General features: G+C 38.4%; 1 protein-coding gene across 9 annotated transcripts in view; it reads right to left on the bottom strand.

Moving 5' to 3' along the window:
* Positions 1-2,525: 2,525 nt before the first annotated feature.
* Positions 2,526-22,506, bottom strand: part of clocka (clock circadian regulator a) — a 110,119-nt gene continuing 90,138 nt past the window's right edge. For 4 of the 9 annotated variants that reach the window (XM_087296320.2, XM_087296326.2, XM_087296321.2 and 1 more), the window contains exons 19-24: positions 19,718-19,807; positions 16,564-16,722; positions 16,228-16,467; positions 14,402-14,586; positions 12,250-12,526; positions 8,091-10,108 (exon numbers count right to left, since the gene is read on the bottom strand). In XM_087296320.2, coding sequence (XP_087152446.1) covers positions 9,806-10,108; positions 12,250-12,526; positions 14,402-14,586; positions 16,228-16,467; positions 16,564-16,722; positions 19,718-19,807 — 1,254 coding nt within the window. In that variant the 3' untranslated portion in view covers positions 8,091-9,805. 9 annotated transcript variants of the gene reach the window in all.

The following is a 22,506-nucleotide window of genomic DNA, read 5'->3' as shown; positions in this document are numbered from 1 at the left end:
AGACTAAAGATTGGCTTTAAAAAGATTCTAGCAAACCATCCGGGGCCTCAGGGTGGGGTAGCAATTCTACACCAACACTGTTTACGGTGAAACTGGGAGCTGTTGACTTGTTGTCAGACGATGATAGTAGATGTTGTCAGACGGTGGAAGAAATACTTTGAGGATCATCTCAATCCCACTGACATGCCTGCTATTGTGGAAGCAGAGACTGGGGATGCATGGGTTCAGACCCTTCACTCAAGCTGATGTTACAGAGTAAGTTTGCAAGCTCCACAATGGCAAAGCAGCAAGGGTGGATGAGATACAGCCTGCGTATCTCAGATCTCTGGATGTTGTGGGGCTGTCTTGGCTGAAGCACTCAGGGGCAGTACCTCTAGACTGGGGTGGTGATTCTCATTTATAAGGGATCGCACTCCTCAACCTCCCTGAAAAAGTCTATGCCAGGGTCCTGGACAGGGAGGATACGGCCAATGGTTGAACCTCTGATCCAGCAGGAACAATGCAGATTTCATCCATTCAGTGGAACACTGGACCAGCTCTATACCCTCACTAGGATACCTAAGGGTTTGTGGAAGTATGCCCAACCAGTCCAGATGTTTTTTGTGAAGTTGTAGAGGGGATTTGACCATGTCCCTCATGGTTTTCTTTGGGAGTATGGGATGAGAGGTGCTCTGTTAAGGGTTGTTCAGTCTCTGTATGAATAAAGCAGGAGTTTGGTTTGCATTACTGGCAATGAGTCAGAATACTGTACATGTTGGACTTGTACTGGTCGCTCTTTGTCACTGGTTCCATTCATTATTTATCTATTCACATTTATGTACAGAATTTCTAGATGCAGCCTAGGGTCAGAGGGAGTGTGGTTCAAGGACCACAGGATTTCATCATTGCTATCTGCAGATGTTTTTATCCTCTTGGCTTCATCGATCATGGACCCTCAGCTTGCACAGGCAGTTTGCTGTTGAATGTGATGCGGCAGAGTCAAGAATCAGCGCCTCCAAGTCTGAGGCCCAGTTTACACTAATGCGTTTTGAAAAAAAAATGTTTTGCTTTGGTTCCGCCATCTGTCCACACTACGCCCGAGTTTTGGAGTGCCGAAACGGAGCGTTTTGGTTTTCATTTTAAAACGCTGCTGCTCCATCTCAGTGTGGATGGGGGGAAACAAAGACATCAGCTGCCGACATTTGCCTCTGAGTGGGGCTTTTCCTCAGTATTAAGTAGCCTACAGACAGTTAAGTCCTGCATCCTCTCCTTGTAAGTTCATACTTCGCAAGTTTGATATGAAAAAACAGACCCCCGAAGACATGTCGGGTAAATCTTCAAAGGGAAAAGTGTACTTTATAACCTCATTCACATCATCCTGGCTACATTGTTTCACTTTTTTTAACAATAAAATAAAAACATAATATGAGGAACAGCTATTTTCATTTTGATATAAACAACTTAACAGACAGCAGAAATGTTGAGGCGCTGTGTCTGCATATATGAGCGTCATCTTCACTGTATGCATATTCATAACAAAAGGCAGCTTACAACTTCACTGCCTTCTTTCATTTCCATTGACAATATGAATCATACCCTCTCTTTTGCTGAATATTAGTTTTAATAATCAATAATAGCCATTATAAAAGTATAACGTAAAATAAGTTTATACATTATAGGAAATAAAGGCAAGCAATCAGTCAATATACAGAATGTACGTGGTTACATTAATTATTAATTTATCTCTGCGCTCAGCCAAAACACATTACCTGAGAACAAGTTATAGATTCAGAAGACCAAAGTCAGGGAATATGTCGTTAAATATAGACAGCAAGATTAATTAAATATCACGTTTAGCAAATATAGTGAGATTAGATCCACCGGGAGATCCTTGATGAATGCTCCGATGAGCACAGCTCTCATCTGGCTAAATAAGCTGCAGCGCATGCCAGAGAATGTGTGTTCGTGTAGTCACGTGATGTGCGTTTTCAGTGTTTTGGTGTAGACAGAGAGTTGTTCAGAAACTCTTGGTGAAACGCTAGTGTGAACACCGATCATTTTCATTATATAGTTTTGAAACTAAAACGCACTAGTGTAATTGGGGCCTAAGGCAATGGTGCTTCTCTGGAAATAGGTGGCTTTACACTTCCAGGTAGTAGAAGAGTCCTTGACCTAGGTATAGCAGTTTAATAATTTTGGCGTTTTGTTCACAAGTCAAGGCAGGATGAAACGAGATTGACAGGTGGATCAGTGCATTAGCAGCAGTAATGCCGTCGATGTACTGGCCCCCTGAGGTAAAGGAGCGGAGCCGAAAAGCAAACCTCTCGAAAATAAAACGCTTTCTAAAATAAAATAAATGTATATACTTTCTAATCACAAAACCTTGCATCCCAGAGCTTGTGCAAAACAAGATTCTGTGGTTAAATAGTATATATTTTTTATTTTCTAACTCAACAAACTAACCTAAACAAAGTGTGAATGCACTGCTATTTAGAGAAATGTATTTGCAAACATATGAATGAATAAATGCAGTTAACACAATGCAATGTTTTCAAATAATTTTATTTCCAAAATTGAATAAGGGGAGTAAACGGCACTGTTCGTTTAAAAAGGTTCCATTATTTCTTTGTTAAATGTAAGAACGGCCTGGCTCACAAAATGAACCCAATACAGCACACTAATCTCTGATATTACAGATTTCTTTCTCTTTTTTTCTTTTTAAAAGTGAATTCATGAAAACAGAGCCATGCTCCGAAAGCCCCAAGGGAGCACTGAAATTTGATGAGACCTAACAAATGGTGAAAGTTTAAAACTACTTAATAGGTATATTTAAATAATGATCTATTTTTCCTCTGTATTACCGTGTACTGACCAGATCAATTTCATGAGCCAAACACGAGTGCTCTGCAAAGAACATCACACATACAAAGATTAAATGATAGCAAGAGAACACTGATAGACATTCAGAACTTCTAGTGCGTACATCAGAACTACAGAACATTTAACATGGTTCACCACCTCCTTTTCCACTGGGCGCTTTTGAACATTTCAAACTGCAAATTCAATTCAATGCAAATTCAAATTGGGCCACCTTCTCCCATCTTTCTTCAAAGCTCTTTGGGTTAATTACTAAACGCCAGTCGACATGGAGTTGCATCGAGCACCACAAACAATTCAGAGGTACATAGAGGGCAATCATCATGACATAACCAGTTCTTTTTTTAGTGGCTCTTAATGGTAAATGCAGAAGTGTATGTCATTGATTAGGTCACTATCACAAGATCGAGTGAGGAAGAGAAAAGACGGGCAAAACTGATGTGGGTTTATTATTCTGAACCAACCTGAGGAAGCCGTAGTATTTTTCTGTTACCTTAAAAGGATAGTTCACCCAAAAAAACTAAAACCTGTATATGTTTGTTTCTTCTGTTGAACACAAAAGAAGAAATCATAAAGGATGTTGGAAACTGGTTGGTATTACCATCTAAAGCAGTGTCTCAAACTCAATTCCTGGAGGGCCACAGCTCTGCAGATTTTGGCTCCAACCACCTCTAACTCACACATGCTTAACAGTCTTTAGTACTCTTGAACACCTTGATTAGTTGGTTTAGTGGTGTTTGATTTGGGTTAGGTTGGAGCAAAACTGCGCAGAACTGCAGCTCTCCAGTAATCGAGTTTGAGATCCATGATTTAAAGCAGTGTCTCAAACTCAATTCCTGAAGAGCCACAGCTCTGCAGTTTTTTAGCTCCAACCACCTCCAACTTACACTTGCTTAACAGTCCTCAGTACTCTTGAACACCTTGATTAGTTGGATCAGCTATGTTGGATTTGGGTTGGAGAAAAACTGTGCAGAGCTGCGGCCCTCCAGGAATTTGAGACCCATGATCTAATGTATGTCATGTCATTTTCTTCCACTTATCTGGGGCCGGGTTGCAGGGGCAGCAGTTTCAAGAGAAAACCGTAGACACTTTCCCCTAACATTTCCTCCAGCACCTCAAGTGGGACCACAAGGTATTCCCAGGCTAGCAGAGACACATGCTGCATTCCATTTATTATACTATCTGTCCTAAATAGTATTTAAAAATATAATTAGTATGTCCCAAATCGTAGCATGTTGAAAAGAGTATGGCAAAGGTTCCCAGATGGTTTATTATTATGGGTAAAAATTCGGTTTTAAGTTTTGAACCGTCCATACTCGAATTGCTGATGCCACCAACAATACATTGTGCCTTGGACGTGAATTTGATTAGAACTACAAACGCAGATAAAAAGTGTAAATAAACTACAAATATGGCCGACGCAAAACACCAACCATCAAGTAGAAAGGCTTTGGTAAATATGCTTCTATGACTGTTAATTAACATCTTGCCCACTAGAAATTATTTAACTATATTTCAGTGTTATATTTTATCAGCAACAACAAAGTTATCTTATATACAGACATATTTGGACATTAATGTCTGAATACGTAATTATCCAAAGACCTGATGAGATTTCTCTGCATGAAAGACTCGTGAGTGGCAGATTATCCTGCTGCTGCTTCTCCAATAAGGTAGCAAATTAAATATGAAAGAAATGTGGATGATTGACAGGGCTCGTAACTAAGCAACATAACGATCTGTTAACGAGGAGGTTGTATGTCCCAAAGCTTGCACACTCCTCTGTTGCACACTCAAAAGTATATACTTTTCCTTCACAAAAAAAAAAAAAAGTACATACTTTTAGGTTGTGTGAATTGGGGCGCAGGTATAGTCCCTTCAGCATGTCATGGGTCTTCCCCGGGGCCTCCTCCCAGTGGGACAAGCCCGCCCTACTAGCTGTCTTAGCTGACACACCTCTACAACATCGCATAAAGGTAGGGGCAGTACTTCTGGACTGGGCAATTGGGGTGGTGATTCCCATTTATAAAAAGGGGGACCAGAGAACTAATTCCAACTATAGGGGATTACACTCCTCAGCCTCCCTGAAAAAGTCTCTGTCCGCAGGGTATTGGAGAGGAGGATCCAGCCAATAGTTGATCCTCGGATCCAGGAGGAACAATGCATATTTCATCCAGGCAGTGGAACACTGGACCAGCTCTATACCCTCACTAGTATGCTTGAGGGTTCATGGGAGTTTGCCCAACCAGTCCACTTTTTTTTGTGGACTTGGGAGAGAGGATTCAACCGTGACCCTTATGGCATTCTGTGGGACGCTCTTTAGGAGTTTGGGGTGAGAGGTGCTCTGTTAAGGATTGTTTAGTCTGTATGAATGAAGCAGGAGTTTGGTTCATATTTCAGGAAATAAGTCATACTGCATGTTGGACTTTGTCAGATCTGCCCTTTGTCAGCGGTTCTATTCATTATTTATCTGTTCACATTTATGTACAGAATTTCTAGAAACAGCCTAGGGTCGGAGGGAAACTTTTTTTGGTTTTGGCCATTTCCAGCCTGGTCTTAGCTGGTCAAGCTTGGTGATGACCAGCTAAAACAAGCTATGTTCAGCTTAAACCAGGCTGGTCCAGCTGGGTTTAGCCAAAGACACTAGAATACACAAGACGTGTCACTCTTTTTGAATGGGGAACAGTGTAACTGTCAATATGGTGAAAAAAAGTCCACCTTCTAGTACAGGAGCCAATCATCAATCACTATATGGTGGAAAAAAGCCCGCTTTTAAGTACAGAAGCCAATCATCAATCATTAAAGACTGACAGTACTTTGGGGGAGGTGCTTGGACCAGACGTTAGTTTCTGCAGATTTTATGTGATTTAGACGTTTAGAAATGAAGCTAAAGAGACAGATGTTGTTTAATTTTATTGAAGATTCCTAACATTAAATTCAATTGTAATCTTGGCAAACTGTTTTGGAGAATTTGATGTTTCCCTATTCAGTCTGAATGTCCGAGCATACTGCCCGAGAGGCGTTTCAAAGATGGCTGCCAAGTGAAAAGACTTGCCTTAAAGGGACTTTGGTTTAGCTGGTCATTTTCAAGCCTGACCAGCTAGGACCAGGCTGGAAACGGCTGAAATTCAGGTAGGCATCCGAAACAGATGACTGAGCCACCTCAACAGACTTGTATGAACTTTTTATTCTAACTTTAGATGACAATGCAATCAGATTCCGACATTTGCTTGCCATTACCATCAAAATTATGAAAATTAATATATTTCTTCCTACTTCAGATAGTAATAGCAAACAGTTTCCAACATTCTTCAAAATTTCTTCTTTTGTTTTCAACAGAGAGAGAGAGAGAGAGAGAGAGAGAACACAGTATTATAAAGGTTTGGAACCGCTTGAGGATGAGTAAATGGTGAGTTTTATTTTTGGGTGAACTGTCCCTTAAGGGCTGACATAATAAAACTCAGTGCAGAAAACAGAAAAGCCCCTTGTTCTCCAAAACATCATCACGTGTGTCAACATCCAGCATCTAACGTCTGTGCAAGAGAATACACAATGCGTCAGAAGGTCATTTTATCGACCCATCTTAAATTTGTATAGATGTCCTATACTTTTTAAGCAAGAACTATCTAAAAAAAAAAAAAAAAAAAAGTATCACCTTCAAATACCTCCCAAAAAAATAAACAGGAGCATCTGTAGCATCTCCTACTCTCCTGAAAGAACCTGTTCCTAAATCCAACTGCATTTTGGGGAGAAAGTTGAACTGGTCCTCCAGCGCATCACAGTTTGTTTAAATCCTTCATCTGAGGTTACTCTATTGAATAAGCTTCAACTATAGCATAAATTCTCTCTTCCGACCTCCATGTACAAAAATAAGAGCATCTAATTTGTCAATATATTCCTCTTTAAAAGTTACTATAAAGCTAAGTGACAGTTTTACATTCAATCATTAATCTCGCCTCGCTCATTCCACATAAACCATTAAACCAACACTACAGCGGTCGTCCATCAAAAACCACACCACCGACCTGAAGGGTGAAGAAAAAGAAGAATGAGTTCGATTATATACTGCATTATTGGAGATCATTCTGCTATTGGTTGGATACTGCAACGCGAACTGTGATTGGACCAGCACTCCAGGTGATTGGCTTTAACATCCCGTAAAAACCGAACATTCAGACGGGCACTTTCATCTATACTTGAGGTCTGATATGGAGAATATTGGAATGAACTACACCTGTCGACTTGTACTAACCTGAAAAGGCAATATTGCTCTTTAGTGCATGAACAATAAAAAGTAATTAACATAACTAATTAAAACGGTCTTGTCTTACAAAACCAGAACAACAAGTACAAAAAAGGGTCATTTATAAGTGCTACCTGTTGATAAAAGTGACTTTCAGCTTTTATAACAAAACCAAATAATATTTAAGGGTTGTTCATAAGGTTTCAAAAATATTGTAAGTGAATATAAATATGGGACAAGGGCAGGATGCCCCATTTCATGGGACACATCAAATAAAATGAACAAAACGTATTTTAAATATGCATATTAAATGGAAGATAAGCATTTTAAGTTTAATATTTTCTAAATTAAGAGTGAAATAATGTTATATCGTCATTCTGTGTAACATTTATTCAAAAATAAAACCGCATACTTAAAAAATATGTGATCGTACTAAATTTGATTACATTTTAATTCATTAAAACTAGTGGTTTGTCGGAACAGACTATAAATAGTGAGTCTTTCATGTTATCAAATGATTTTTGGTAAATGAACTATCATTACACAGAATTTTAGTGGGAGTCTCTTGTAAATCATTTTAAAGCATATGATGGCCATCATTTTCTTTCTCATAAATAAAAGTGAAATTCACCAGGACACATTCTAATGTCAGGCAGGGGGAAGGACAAATAAATACGTAAATAAAGCTATCTTACACTTTTAGTGTATCAATGCTGATAATCTTTTTTTTTCAATAAAAACAAATAATAAAAATACTAACAATGAGAGAGACTTTATTCCTAGCAATGGCTATATACAGTTCAAGTCAGAATTATTGGCCCCATGTTTATAATTTGTTTTGTAGACTATGGGGAAAAAATAGCTTAAAGGGGCTATTAATATTGACCTTAAAATGGTGTTTAAAACATGTAAAACAGCTTTTATTCTAGCCAAAATGAAACAAATAAGAGTTTCTCCAGAAGAAAAATTATTACCAGACATACAGTGAAAATTTCCTTGCTCTGTTAAACATCATGTGAGAAATACTTCAAAGAGAAAAAACATTTAAAGGGGGCTAATAATTCTGACTTCAACTGTACTGCTAAACAAGCATGAACTCAAAAATCGCTGAATCTTAAAGCCACAGCTAAAGAGTTACGTTTAATTATCAAACAAATCTACTACAATCTGGCATGTTTTAATCATACAACAACAGGGGGCTGATAAAGTAAGTGAGATTGTCAACACTTGGCTTGTGTTGTTTCCTTTGGGCAAAAAAAGCTAGAAAGTTGCTAGTGACTAAGTGAGTGTTGAAGAGGTACTAGTTAACCTGTACATTCCTGCTTTACCAGAGTTGTGGAAGAAGTTATTGAGCGGAAACCCGAGAAAGGCAAGTGAAAGTATTCCTGCATTGAAACTGTGCAAATATGTGATAATTGATTATTTCTAGATGATAAACAGTTTATTTCTTACTCAAGCCTTAGCGAGTCATACCTAAAACACTGTATAACAGTGTAAACAACCATGTAAACCACTGGAAAACTAGAGGAAGCTATGGCTTAGCTTTAAGCTAATTTACCTGTATCGTTTAAGATCATGCACACTATGTGAGTAGATGTCTCGTCATCATAACCCCGCATCCTTTCCAGTTGAAGAGAGTACCGTTACTATCATCGGTACACAACAGCGAACGCCTTTTAGCAGTGAATGCTTAAAGCGCCATTTCTATGTTTGCCTAACCTAACCACATGATAGACTAGATCTGAAGCCTTCTCTGTAAAGTATTTACAAATGTAAAACATCTCTCTGAAATATTCATCTCTATATTTTTGCATTTACTATGGTACTGCACTGCATAACGCGGTGCAAAACATCTAAAGATTGCCTGTTCCTTTAACAGATTTACTAAAATACGAAGGGCGCTTTAAACAAACTGTGACGCAATCTGAGGATCCAGCTTCGCCTGCTTGGCAGACACACATACATACAAACACATGTGCGCAAGCACATACACACACACACACTCAACACCCCATCCCACTGGAAAAAGGAAGTCTGTGAAGAGATCAGCCATTACGTGTAGTAAGTTTAGCTTTTTTTCCTTTGAATATTAGAAAAAAAGTATATTCAAAGCTACAAATAACAGACTACGCTTTTCATCTCATGCATCATATAAAATATTAGTTTCTCTTTCCTTTTGTCCATATATTTACACATTATTTTACAGGTGAACTGTACAATAAAAGTTGAATCCACTCCACATTCTTAAAAATATTTTCTGACCCATAATTACTTCGACACGTAAAATGAGAAGGAAAGAGGAGGAGAAAGAGAGAGAGAGGCAGAGAGAAAGAGCGAGGCGCTGTTTGTCCTGCAGGACGTCCTGAAGCGCTCCTCCTGCATAAATTAAACCTGCGGATGAAGGATGACGGCATGCACCGGGCGGACGAGACAATGACGATGCGGATATTGTGTTTGGCGGTAAACCAGAGCTCAGTGTTGGTGGTCGGGCCTCTCCCAGAATTCAGTGCAAGCAACCTATAGGTGGGAGAGCGAACGGGAGCAAACACCCGTTTAGGTCTGGCTCCTCACCTATAAGCAGTGGAAGGGTATCTGAGAGGGTACAGCACAAATACTGCAATTTTTCTTTCTCTCTCCCCCCCTCAGAAGCCCTCCAGCCTGCGGGACCGCTCAGTGGAGGTCTGGTGGTGTCCCTGACGATGCGCTTTACTGAGGCGGAGGGTTGGAGCGCTCCGTCATGCTGTCGGAGCGATGAGCTGCCAGTTGCTGCTGCTGTTGTTGATGCTGCTGTTGAAGCTGTTGTTGTTGTTGTTGATGCTGCTGTTGAAGCTGCTGCTGCTGTTGTTGCTGCTGCTGTTGGAGTTGTTGCTGCTGCTGAAGTTGCTGCTGTTGTTGGTGAAGTTGCTGCTGTTGTTGTGTTGCGGTTGTGAATGTGCCTTGTTGTTGAAGAGGAAACGCCGCCTGGAGGATCAGCTGGGTAGACTGGTTGCTATGTAAAAGACGTGGGGCCTGCAGAAACAAATGGGAAATGTATTACTACACTGTAAAACCCAACAGTCAGCTTTATCAAATGAAATGACAGTAGTTAAATCAAAATTGACTGAAAGTTAATTATACTCATTTGAAATGAGTTTTGAACTCAGTGTTGAAGGACAGGTTAATGAAATACCTCATTACTTCAATCCAGGGGTTAGAAGTGTGCGTGACTTATTTGAGGACCGGGGGCACTTATTTGAGGACTCGTTTGCGGGCATTATGAGTCCCGCAAATGCATAGAGACTCCCAGGAATTTCCGAGAGACTTGGGATGTCTGAATATCACGTTTAACATCTGTAGTGAGATGCGATCCAGTGGTACAAACTTGATAAAGACGTGCACTGCTCTCTGTATCTAGAGCTCTGAGAGAGAAGCTCGTGGCTGTGTGTGTGTGTGTGTGTGTGGTCACGTGATGTGCGTTTTCAGAGAACAGAGTCTTGTTCAGAAATGCAAGGTAAAACACAGTATGGACGTGGATAATTTTCGTTCTAAAATGCCATTTTAACACTAAGACGTATTAGCTTAAATAGGGCCTGAGTGTGTATTTTTTGCGAGCGAGTTTGCGACGGGGGCAGGGCGGAGCATCGTCTATCAGCCCAATCCTAGTTTCACTGCGCTCAAATTGCTTCATTTCCTCGAATGGATTCAGTTCCCAGTAATCACTAGGATTAGTTTTTGATCAGTTTTCTCAAATGGTTTGAATTACCATAGCTTATTGGGGTTTTACAGTGTATATGGTAGGGAATTTCTGAAATTTTGACAAAATGATAATCACATTATGAACACATTATAAATATAAAATATGTATTACTACCAAAAAAAGGCAAAGTTAGCACCATAACATAATATTGTACCAATTGAAATGCTGATTGAATACAATAATATTTTTTAAAAATATAATATAAAAAAATGTAAATCTATCTAACAAAGATAGAAAATGTTATGTATTTGCAAAGTTCAGATATTGTATTTACAACCGGCTGTTAGTCCAATAGTCAACAGTTAGTACAATATATTTCTTTGTCACGCATCTTTTAAAATATAGTTGAAGACCAGGCCTGTAGCCAGGGGGGGTTTGGGTGGTTCGAAAGACCTTAACCTCACTGACAAAGGTCCAGAATTTGTCCCATACAGGAGTTCATTTGTCCTATTTTGACTGCTTTGCCATCATAAATAGTTAAAATAACCAATTGAAAACCCATCAAATTAAAATGTATTTGAATACAATTGTTGTTATCCATGAATTTTCAAATATATATCATAAATTATTTTCAATATTGTTATTATTAATTATTACTAATTAATTAATTATTTTTATTGTTGTTGTTATTATTTTAATTATTATTATTATTAACGTATTATTCAAATGACTAAATTCTGACTGAGGAAAGTTGAATGTGTTGGCCTGTTTACATTCAGTTTAAACTTTTTCAGTTACAGTACTTAGACAATTAAATAACACAGATTTACAGGGAGAACAGTTTATAGTTCAGATATAAACACTGATGTTTATGGTGAAGCATAAAATCACTGTTTAATGGAACTTGAAGCTGGTGAATGTTGTAGCAATTACATTGTGTAACCAATGGGTGGCGACAAACAGCCATCAAAATGATGTTACTGAATAGGTTTTCAACAATGATACATATATAATGAAACATGAAGTTTAATGTGCGAGTTGCTGAATCAATAATTGAAAATAAATATGATCTGTTGTACAAGGTGTTAGATTTATATGTTTAGCATTTTCAGCAAAAGTAGCAAATATCATTTTTTTGTATTAAATATTTATCCTTTTTTTCAGTTGGTTCTTTATTGACTTTTATTTTCATTAAAATCACAGGTTCTACCTTCTGTTTGTTAAAACCAATGGCTTTTGCAGTAATATTTTTGTATAAATGAAAAGCAAATTACACTGTCTGCTCCCTTTTTTGCTGATTCGAAAAATGGTCCGATCCGTCACTCAAAATCCGTAGTGTGATTTGTGATCAGCTACACCAGTACTTTCAACAAGCGTAATGGTGCTTTTTTTGGTAGTATCATATGGTGGTAAATGATGACAGAATATGCATTTTTATCAAAGGTGTGCTATTGATGATTATAAAAAGCTGTACCTGAAGGAACTGCGTCTGCTGCTGTGTGAGCTGAGCCTGGTTCTGTCCCTGCTGCTGGGCTGTTGCTGCGGCCTGTGTCTGTGCCTGTGTGTGGGTCTGCTGATCGGCTGTCTGCGCTGACGGCTGCTGAGCAATGCTGATAGTCTGAGGCTGACCCTGCTGAGGGGCAAACGCCGTCACCACCTGCCCCATGAACATGGTGGTGGGAACCATAACTGCACCACATGCCATAGGGCCTGTTACTAGCTTAGTGAGGAGCTGTTGGGTGGCAGGGAACCTGTGGAGCACAGTCAGACAGGTTAGCTGTGTTTGAGTTTCTGGCAAAAAATATCAATTTATTAATAAATAACTCAATCAATTCTCAGTGTATATGAAGAAATGTCAATACATTGCATATATTGAGAGCATTTTACTTCAGAAAATGGTTCAACTGGTCAGAGTAGCAAATGCTTTCAGTTGTTGAGTTATTCTCTGTATAAAAAGTATTGATTTCTCAACCCTTGTGAAGTTAAAACATTGGTATTTTGTTCTCTAAAAATGTACAGAAACATGTTTGAAATATTCACACATTTTTGTTATTCCATACCAAAAACAAGCCCAGTCTAAACAGTAATGTCGTAAATACAGAGTTAACATAAATAAATAAAAATATATTACAATATAAATATATATAATATATACAACATTTAATATATAGATATAAAGATATATAAAAATTGACTATTGATGTTGTTTATTAATAAGAAACAAACAAAATAAATAAATACCCCAGGTGCATCACCCAATTATTTTCTAACAATTTTACAGCCCGTTATCAGATACAGTATTACTTACAAATGGAGGACATGACATTAATGGTTATTTTAAAGGGCCATGAAACCCCCTCGTTTCAGCAGGGTGTTTTCACACCTCTACTTTGAAAAAAAGTCAGAAAAGTGGGCGTGTCCAGCTCTGTTTAGGGGGGAGTGTCGGAGGAAGAAAAGAGGCTTGGTGTGGGAGTGTCTATTTGGGCGCGCTGAATTTCAGAGTCAAAACACACAACTACAGCGGACAAAGTGACTGTGTTTACATGGACATCTGTAGTCGAATTATTTGCCAAATTATTAAATGTTGGACTTTAACTGCAGTTTGGCTCTTTTCATTCAGGTATTCATTCATGTCCCTCGCGACAAACGTGATATTTGATTCGAGGCGCTGCTCTAAGCGTGTATTTTTCATGCAATGTTTGATACCGCACGGCGAACGAGAGAAAAAAAACCTTCACATTTCCTGGAAACTTAGATGCACACGGCAGGTAGTGTCAGAAAGCTGCATGTGTTATTCCGGTCACAAAATCCAACACGAGGTTATAGTTTGGTTGTAGTGCTAACTTGTTTACACTCGGTGCAATAGTTTGTTTGATACGAATAAAATACGAACTGAATAAACAAAGAGCATTGGTCGCTCACCAAATCTGTAGAGACAAGACAATCCACAGCAACTAGAGCCGCGTCTTTTTTTAGAGGAGACTACAAGCGAATCCGGATCTCAGCGTTTGCAGATGAGAACAGCTCTCAGGTAAACAATGTTCCTCCTTAGACACGTAAGTTATTGTTGTCGAGCGTCGCGTACACTGTTAATCCACACGTGACGCGCTCTTACAGAGAGAAAATGAAAACAAAACTTAACGGCAGCAAACTATAAAAGCAACACTTCACGCTTGTTTTGCCAACACAACGTGGCGTCTCTGCCGTCTAAACACTGTGACAGTAATGAATATTAATGAAGTTGCACAATAGAGCCCGCTGATTGGTTTGAACAAAGCCTTAATCATGCATTAATGCAACACACTGTAAGACATAATAAGACACACTCTGGCACAGACATCCAGTCTGCACGCTGGAATACAATGCTATTATGTCATGGCCGTGACGCAGCTTCAAAAATTCGTTTCAAACCGGAAGTACGAATTTGCTTGAAATAACGCAAAAACAACCAATTTACACATTTTAGTGAAATATAGTTGTCCTTATAGTGTTTGTAGCAGTGTGGGACACATATACAACTGTCAACAGCTCAAAAAATGTGTTTTGGTGTTTCGTGACCCTTTAAGCTAGTGCAGAACTCTACTCGTGTTTTATGTGTATAATAAGTCTGATTGTGTGTTTGATACCGTATCTGTCGATCTTGTGAGAAGGTTGCGACGGCGGCTCCGCTGGTGCTGCTGTTTTGGGCCAGGCTTGTGGAGATCTGGACCACATTGGCCTGTGTCGGCTGAGAGATCATCATGGTATTATATAGAGATGCAGGCAGAGCACCCTGAGGAGACTGCAGTGTGTGGGTCGACCTCTGAGACTGCTAAAACACACACACACACACAAACAGTCTTAAGATTAGATTATTTTTGTATTTAATCTGAAAGATCACCAATAATTATTACTAAACATCAAAAATAAGTGAACAACCTGATAATTTAAGCAATGGATACATTGAATGCTCCAGTAATTACAGACACACAGGGGAGTAAATTGCCTAGATTTTTCAGTGTTGGCCTACAGAACACAACGAAACAGGATGGTTCATTAACTGACTGTCAGGGGTCACGCTTGTTTGGTATTCACTATTTTTGATCAATTTAATATTACACCGGGCGACGCGGTGGCGCAGTAAGTAGTGCTGTTGCCTCACAGCAAGAAGGTCTCTCGTAAGAGCCTCAGCTGGGTCAGTTGGCATTTCGGTGTTGAGTTTGCATGTTCTCCCCACATTCGCGTGGGTTTTCTCTGATTGCCCCGGTTTCCCCCTCAGTCCAAAGACATGTGGTACAGGCGAATTGGTTAGGCTAAAATGTCCATAGTGTATGTGTGTAAATGAGTGTGTATGGATGTTTCCCAGTGATAGGTTGCAGCCTAAAGGGCATCTGCTGTGTAAAAACATATGCTGGATAAGTTGGTGGTTCATTCTGTTGTGGTGACTCCTGATTAATAAAGGGACTAAGCTGAAAAGAAAATTAACGAATGAATGAATATTACACCAAACCTGACAGGTGCGTTATGGTGTATGTGCGTGCACCTGCTTTGTTGCCATATCTGCTTATTTTCAGTGTCAATCTCCAGCTCTGCAGTTTAGTTCCAACCACAATTAAACACAGCTGATCAAATAGATGGAGTCCTTTAGGCTTGTGTGAAACCTACACTTAAAGCTGCGGGCTCACTGCAGTTTTCTCCCCATAGACCTTCATTCATACGTATGCGAATGTGGTGGAAATGTAAGGTTGTGCGACATATTTCGCAAGTCACTGTTTTTCAAAGTTCAAGCTTGGTGAACCTTTAGCAGCACCATATGACAGAATTTCACATGCACAAATTCTAGTATGACTGCAGCCTAAGTGTGCTGAAGCAGAGTTGGAACTAACCCCTGTGCAGATCCCTCCCGAGTTTGACACCCCTGGTTTATGGGCTTCATCTTTAGGCTTCGCTCATAAATCTAGCGATATAGATTGGTTTTATGTTGGATATAAATTGTTTAGGGGGTTTAGCTTCAACCCCAATAAGACACAACTGAACCGATTAAAATATAGATTTAATAATAGAAATGTCCTGGCAGGTGTGTTGAAGGAAGTTGGTGCTAAACTCTGCAGGGAACTGGACCTCCAGGGCTGAGTTTGGGCAGCCCTGGTTTCCTGTTTGCCATTATTCCACAAAGATCTGGCAACACAAATGAGTCACGGTTTGTAACTCTTTCCTTGCTCTGTGAGGTTAATTATTGCAGTCATACAGAACAGACTTGGTTTAAAGTGTGTCCTAAACTGTCATGCTTTATCTTGTAAAAATGCATTATTCAATGCGTTATTATTCCACAATTTCAAATTTAGTTGTGCCAGACAGGGCAAGTTAAGCTTGCTGACACTGAATCATAAGCTGGTCACCATCTAGAACCACCATCAGCACTCTTTGCCACCCCTGTAAGTCCCTGGTTTGATGACGAGGCTGTCAGCAGTACCTGGTTGAGGTTGGTGGTCTGGTCTCGGAGCAGGTTCTGCTGCTGCACTGCTGTCTGCTGAGGATGCTGTGTGACCGTGTGTTGTGTGCTGCTGTGTGTGGACTGCAGGCTGCTCTGCAGGGTCGCCGTAGGCACCACTGCCCCCTGCATGGACAGAGTGCCTGCTGTCTGTACAGATGAGCTCTGCGTCAGCTGCACTGAGCTGAGGTTCAATCCACCACCACTCGGCTGCAGAAACATCTACATATCCAAAAAAAAAACCAAACAAAAAACGTTTCAACTTAAGGCAGAGAGAGCACAGCGCACATGTAGACTACAGCTTGATGGCGCTCTTACCTGTAAACCCTGTCCTTGAACCCTCTGCAGCTCGTCCTGGATCTGCCGTAGCTCCTCCTGCTGTCTCTGGATGTTTGCCTCAATCATGCGTGTGCGCTGCTCCAGCTGCTCCTTCAGATGCTGCATTGCATCCATCTGTGTGGAAAACTGCAGCACCGGCTACAGAACAATCAACAGCAGCAGATATTATTTGACGTTTTATTTAGATTTTTTGTTCAGTTGGATTAAAATGGCCTTAAAGGGATAGTTCACCCAAAAAAATTAAAAGTCTTTCATCATTTACTTCACTTGTTCCATACCCGTGTTTCTTCTGTTGAACACAAAATGAAGATATTTCGAAGAAAGCTGAAACTCTTTATCGATGTCAACGGTTACAGGTTTCCAGCTTTCTTCAAAATATCTTCTTTTTTTGTTCAGCAGAAGAAAGAATGTGAAAAATGTTTAGAACCACTTGAGAGTAAGTAAAAAAGTAGATTTGTTTTCTTAAACTTTCCCTTTAAGTAAAACTTTCTAAAGCATTTTTTATGTTGACTCCATGTAATAGATTTTAAACTTGAATGTTACTTAATTTTTGGTTAAACTATGTGAATCATTTTAAACTAAAAACTAACTGGACAGTGCATCTGCGTTTCCAACATGATTTGCAAGGGAAATTAGGAGAGTCAAAATAGAAATCAAATTTAAATGTGTGTGTTTTTTTGGTAAAGGGAAAGACATGTTAGTGTTTATTGTTGTGCCTGCTGTTATGTTGACAGCATTTGTAATAAAATTTAGATTGTTTTATTCAGAAAAAAATATAACTTTGACTTCAAAATATCTAGACTGACAAACATTGAATGTTTAAGGTGCAGTAGATGATTGGTGCAGGTTAGCATAATATCTTTGAAACAGTCCCACCCCTGCCATCCATAGCCACACCTCCTGAAATCGTGAACGCATGCACCCTAAAGATGACAGTAGCAAACCCACTAGATCATGTCATTCATCAGTTAGAAAACTTTATAGTACTTTATAATACAACAATACTGAAATTGTATTATATCTAGCTGTTTTCAGTTGTGTAGCATGCAAAACTTGTCTTAATGTGCAATATTTCAAGCATGCAAGGATCACTGGTATCACTCTCTCACACTTTGTTCTAAAGCGACTACTATAAGCTTAGTGGTTGGCCAGCGGCGTGAAGGAATTACACTTATTACTAAGCCATACTTACATGCTATTTCAGACCGAATATTCAGAGTAGTGGTAAACAATATAGGTTTTCACATGCCAATGGCGAATATATGTGCCCAGTAGAGATGCGCATATCAGCTGCATTGACACTCGAATCCGCGGCTTCATGCTAATCATCCACCCGCCACCCACCCGCATATATAGTTTTATCAGATATATGTATTCGCACCGCACCTGATCGTCACTTTAATAATTGAATTCTTTGTTTTAGGCATGATGATAGGTGACCGTGGATATTAACAGCAGATTTAGTGAGCTATAATCTGTAAATCTCTGATAGTAAAATAATACGTTAATCCTAAACTTTTTTAAATGAACATTTATTTCATTTATTTAAAACAAAAATTTGTCTTTAGACAACGTTTTCTTCTTTTTTAAATAGATACAGAAAGTAAAAATAAGACATTTCAGCTTTTACAGATACAGGAACAAGATAACAAAAACTGTGCCACTTTAGTTTAAACAGCAGCTATGTTACAGTATGTTTACTTGGCCCTTTTCTTTGCACTGCAAAAACAGAATAGCATCTAATGTGCCTGGATTCGGGCGATTCCACCTCGCCCAATAGTATCTGGCTGCAGCCTTTATGATGCAAGTTGAGATTGCATCGCTCAGAGATGCAATGTCAGACATAATGCACTCAATGGAGTTAGTGACGTCACTGTGAGGGGTAGGGTGATGGGTGGGGTTAGGTGAGCCCATTTAAAAGCATTGGATGCAGCTCAGATTGCATCTGCACTAAGTCTCCAGCCAGACCCCTCTCGCCTCGCCTCCAAAACGCGGCCAACTGCACTGAAGGAGCGTTTGCTCGCACCGCTTGTAGTAGGAATGAACAAGATTCTCTTCCCAAGGCGCTGCAGTCGTGGAAATAAGCGATCTTGTTTCTCCCAGAACGATGGCAGATTTTCCTCTGATGACTCCTCCAACTGAAACTTTGAACAGTTATGCTACTCTTGCACTTCATCCATTATTTTGAGCGTCTCATCTTCCCATTCTGCAAAGCCCACTCTCTGCTTTTTTGCTGGTCAACTGCCATGTCCCACTACATCCACCAGCAACTGACCCACAAATAATCATAATGTATTTTTTATTACACGACCCGCAGATTATCCGCAGCTCCCGGCGATATAACCACCATCCGCGCATCACTAGTGCCCAGAAATGCACAGATGTACAAATCTACATTTGTTGACAGACAGTTTGGGCTACTTATTAGAATTATGGGAATTGTCAGCCTGACAATATTTAATTGTATGAACATTTTTAGTCTTATGCCTTGCCCAGAATATAAAAATACATTTAAACACATTTAGATCATTTACTGTAATCATTAATATTGGACTGTGAAGAGACTTTCAATCAGCACAACAAAAAAATATTCTGAAGACAACCTAAGATTAAGGATTTTTGCAAAATGTTAATTTTTTTAATTATTATTAAATCTGTAATATATGTTGGCAAACAATTATGTAATTTTTTATTTTATTTTTTTGTGAATTACGTGAAAAATTCTACGATTTATTTTTAGTATACATAATGAATACAAAGTTGAAAAGAACAATGTTTATGTGTAACAGAGATTTTTGTAGCAAAGTAAACATTACTTTTTACTTAAAGACTTATTAATCAATGCATCCTTGCTAAATAAAATAATTATTAGCGTGCATATTGTTATATTATGAAAACTACAAAAAGGTTTCAGTAGCCGTTTCATTGATTTAAGTGGCATGTTTACCCAGTCCCACTCTCTGGGTCAGTGTCAATCCCCTTATTGATCACACGTGTCAAAAGTTCAATATTTCTATACACACATTGACCACCCCACTCGCTCTCACCACAGCAGGCGCTGAAAGACCCATATCAGTGGAACACTAATGAGCAAGAGTGCTAATAGTGCATGCAGTAACTAAAGCAGAATCACCTGAACGGTGGCCTGAAGTGTTTGAGGCTGCTGAGGCTGAGACACAAGAGATGTTCCCATCGTCTGTCCTGTGGTCTGAGAACTCATCGACTGAACACACAAACACAAGAGTAAACAGCCTGAACAGAGACAAACTACACATATTCTTTAGTGATACAATCATTTGATTAGTTATCTAGCAATTACAATATTTGCAGTATTTCACAGAATTTACTATTATTTATTTTTATTTTTTTTGTAATCTGAAACCTGTGAAGCAACTTCGATAAAGTAATTAAAGAAAAAAAAGTACTAAATTTGATATTAAGGCAAAATTTCCTCCGCTCTAAATGTATTGTTTGTTTTGTTTTTCTTCTAGAACTACATTGAGCATTTAAAACTGCTGTAATAGTTGCAAATGAGCAAGTGTGAAAAGACGGATTTCACAAGTAAATATTTGTTTTAACCCCTATTTCAAATACACAAAACCAAACAATTTATGGAATCTGAAGGCCCCTCTGCAGTTGAACTGTTCAGGGCAAACAAGGTACTCATGAATAACCAATGGAAAACAAAAAAACGAGTTGAGGGTCATTCGGAGAGCAACACATTTTTAGGAATCAAGTGTATGTAAACTTTCTTACAAGACCGTTATTATAAATTCAACTATTATTTTTTCTTTGATGTCAAGTATCTTATTCACGACACTATAAACTAATAAATAAGAAGCATTTTTGTAAAATTTTATAAAATGATTAACATTGTGTAAATTCTGCAAGGTAGAATGTTAACTTCTGACTTCAACTTTACATACTAAATCGTATTTAGTTTATATTTTACAGAAGTTGTGTCCCAAAGGACACACCACACACTATGCACTTTTAAACTGAAACATGTAGTTTATAATTTTAGTGCCATCCCAAACAGAACACTAACATTTTAACATTCAATGTTTAACAGTTGCTAAATTACTGAAATATATGACCAAACCAACAAATAGTAACATTACCTGTCATGAGTACAATTGCATTCACCATTTGGAGGCTGCATAATTGCTTAAGTAGGACAATTTTGTATGCACAACCCAAAATAAATAAAATAATTCAACATTACTGCCTGATAGCTCCTTTTCTTCCACTATGTGAAAAATGTTGCAATCATTGTGTTTAACAAAACTCTTTTACACTTTTTATCGATTAAATAAGAACATTATCCAGGTATTTAAAATACTTTATCATTTTCAGAGTGAATGCACTATTTACACCATTTATACTACAAACTGGCATTAAAATATGTGTTTTTTTATTACACAAACCATCAGGAACATAAATACAACAACACAATATAAAAGCTGCGATATAAACATAAAAACTAGTATAATTGACCTATTCTTCAAGGCGGAAGTGTGCTCGTTTTTGCGATTGTATTAGAACTTCCAATTCAGTTACCTTTGGGAGAAATGACTAGGAATAATAAACGGCAGAAAATGGTCAAACTACTCACTTTTTAAACAAGTGTGTGCATGACTATACAGACAAAATAGAATAATATACTAAGAAAATATCAGTTTGCAACATCAAGCAGCAAAACGAGCTGTTTTTAACATGGATAAATGAATGGAAGTGAATGAGACCGGAAGTCTCGAGCCAAAAAAATACAAATGGCTGCGCCCACTTGTGCACGGAGAATAAGATGAATAATGATGAAATTAAATAAATAAATGTATAAAATCTACAAAGCATAATGTACAGCATTTCTACATTCAATAATTTTAAGAATTAATAGAGGAATAAAAAAAAAACTTTTAATACTATAATAATTGTATACATATGTCAAACTGTTTGCTTTTTAACAATTTCACAGTAGAAATAATAAAATCAAAATCAATACAAAAAATTGTTAATGTGAGAGATGAGTGTGTATGTGAAAGTTTGCCAATAAAATAAAGAGATTAACAATATACTCAAGACTTTTGTTGGATTTGTTTTCATAATAAAATAAAGAATATCTTTTAATGTAAAATAATTACCAAGTTTTGTGATGTTAAAAATATATTTTGCTAGATCCTTCCAGAACTGTTTACAACACTGTATTCAAATAATAACTGACAAAGGCTCTCTTTATTTGCCTTACTGAAACTACAGATGTTAATCATGTGTTTTGGGATGCACCTAGAGCAGCAGTTCCCAACAGAGGGGTCCCTGCCCACAAGGGGGCCTCAGCAAGCTCTGTGGGGGTCGATTCATATTTTAATTATTTTAGCAGTGGACAATTAGGAGAACGATCATGTTGTCTTAGTTCATTTTATCCCCTGGCTGACCAAAAAATTGACAAAATTGTAATTCATCCTCCAGAAAAAAGACAGAGTCTTTCTGATTCACCTTCAGCAGCTATGCTGGACCCAGGTGAGGAAGCTCCAAACATTTTAGGTCGCAGCGCTAGCAATACTGAAAACACGAAATGCAGGAAATACCAAGATAGTTATCTGAATTATGGTTTTGTTTCATTTTCTTTTTGAACCAAAGAGTCCCGACCCGACAAAGTGCATTATCTGTGCCAAGTTCTTCCTACTAATATACATGAGGTCATCCAAGTGAATAAGACATTTGCAGATGACTCATCCAAAATACCGCAAAATGTACCCATTACAAATGGCCTAATGATGTTTTGCTTTTATATTTCACATTAGGCTATTATCTGGATATAGTAATAAACATACCTATTGTTTGAAACCACTTTTTTTGTCATATCTACTGCAAACTTTTAATATACGAGTGAAAATATCATTTAATGTTGGCCTTACAATATTT

This window comes from Danio rerio, chromosome 20 (genome assembly GCF_052040795.2).
Source record: "Danio rerio strain M-AB ecotype USA chromosome 20, GRCz13ab, whole genome shotgun sequence".
NCBI lineage: Eukaryota > Metazoa > Chordata > Actinopteri > Cypriniformes > Danionidae > Danio > Danio rerio.
This window is presented reverse-complemented; position numbering and strand designations above follow the sequence as displayed.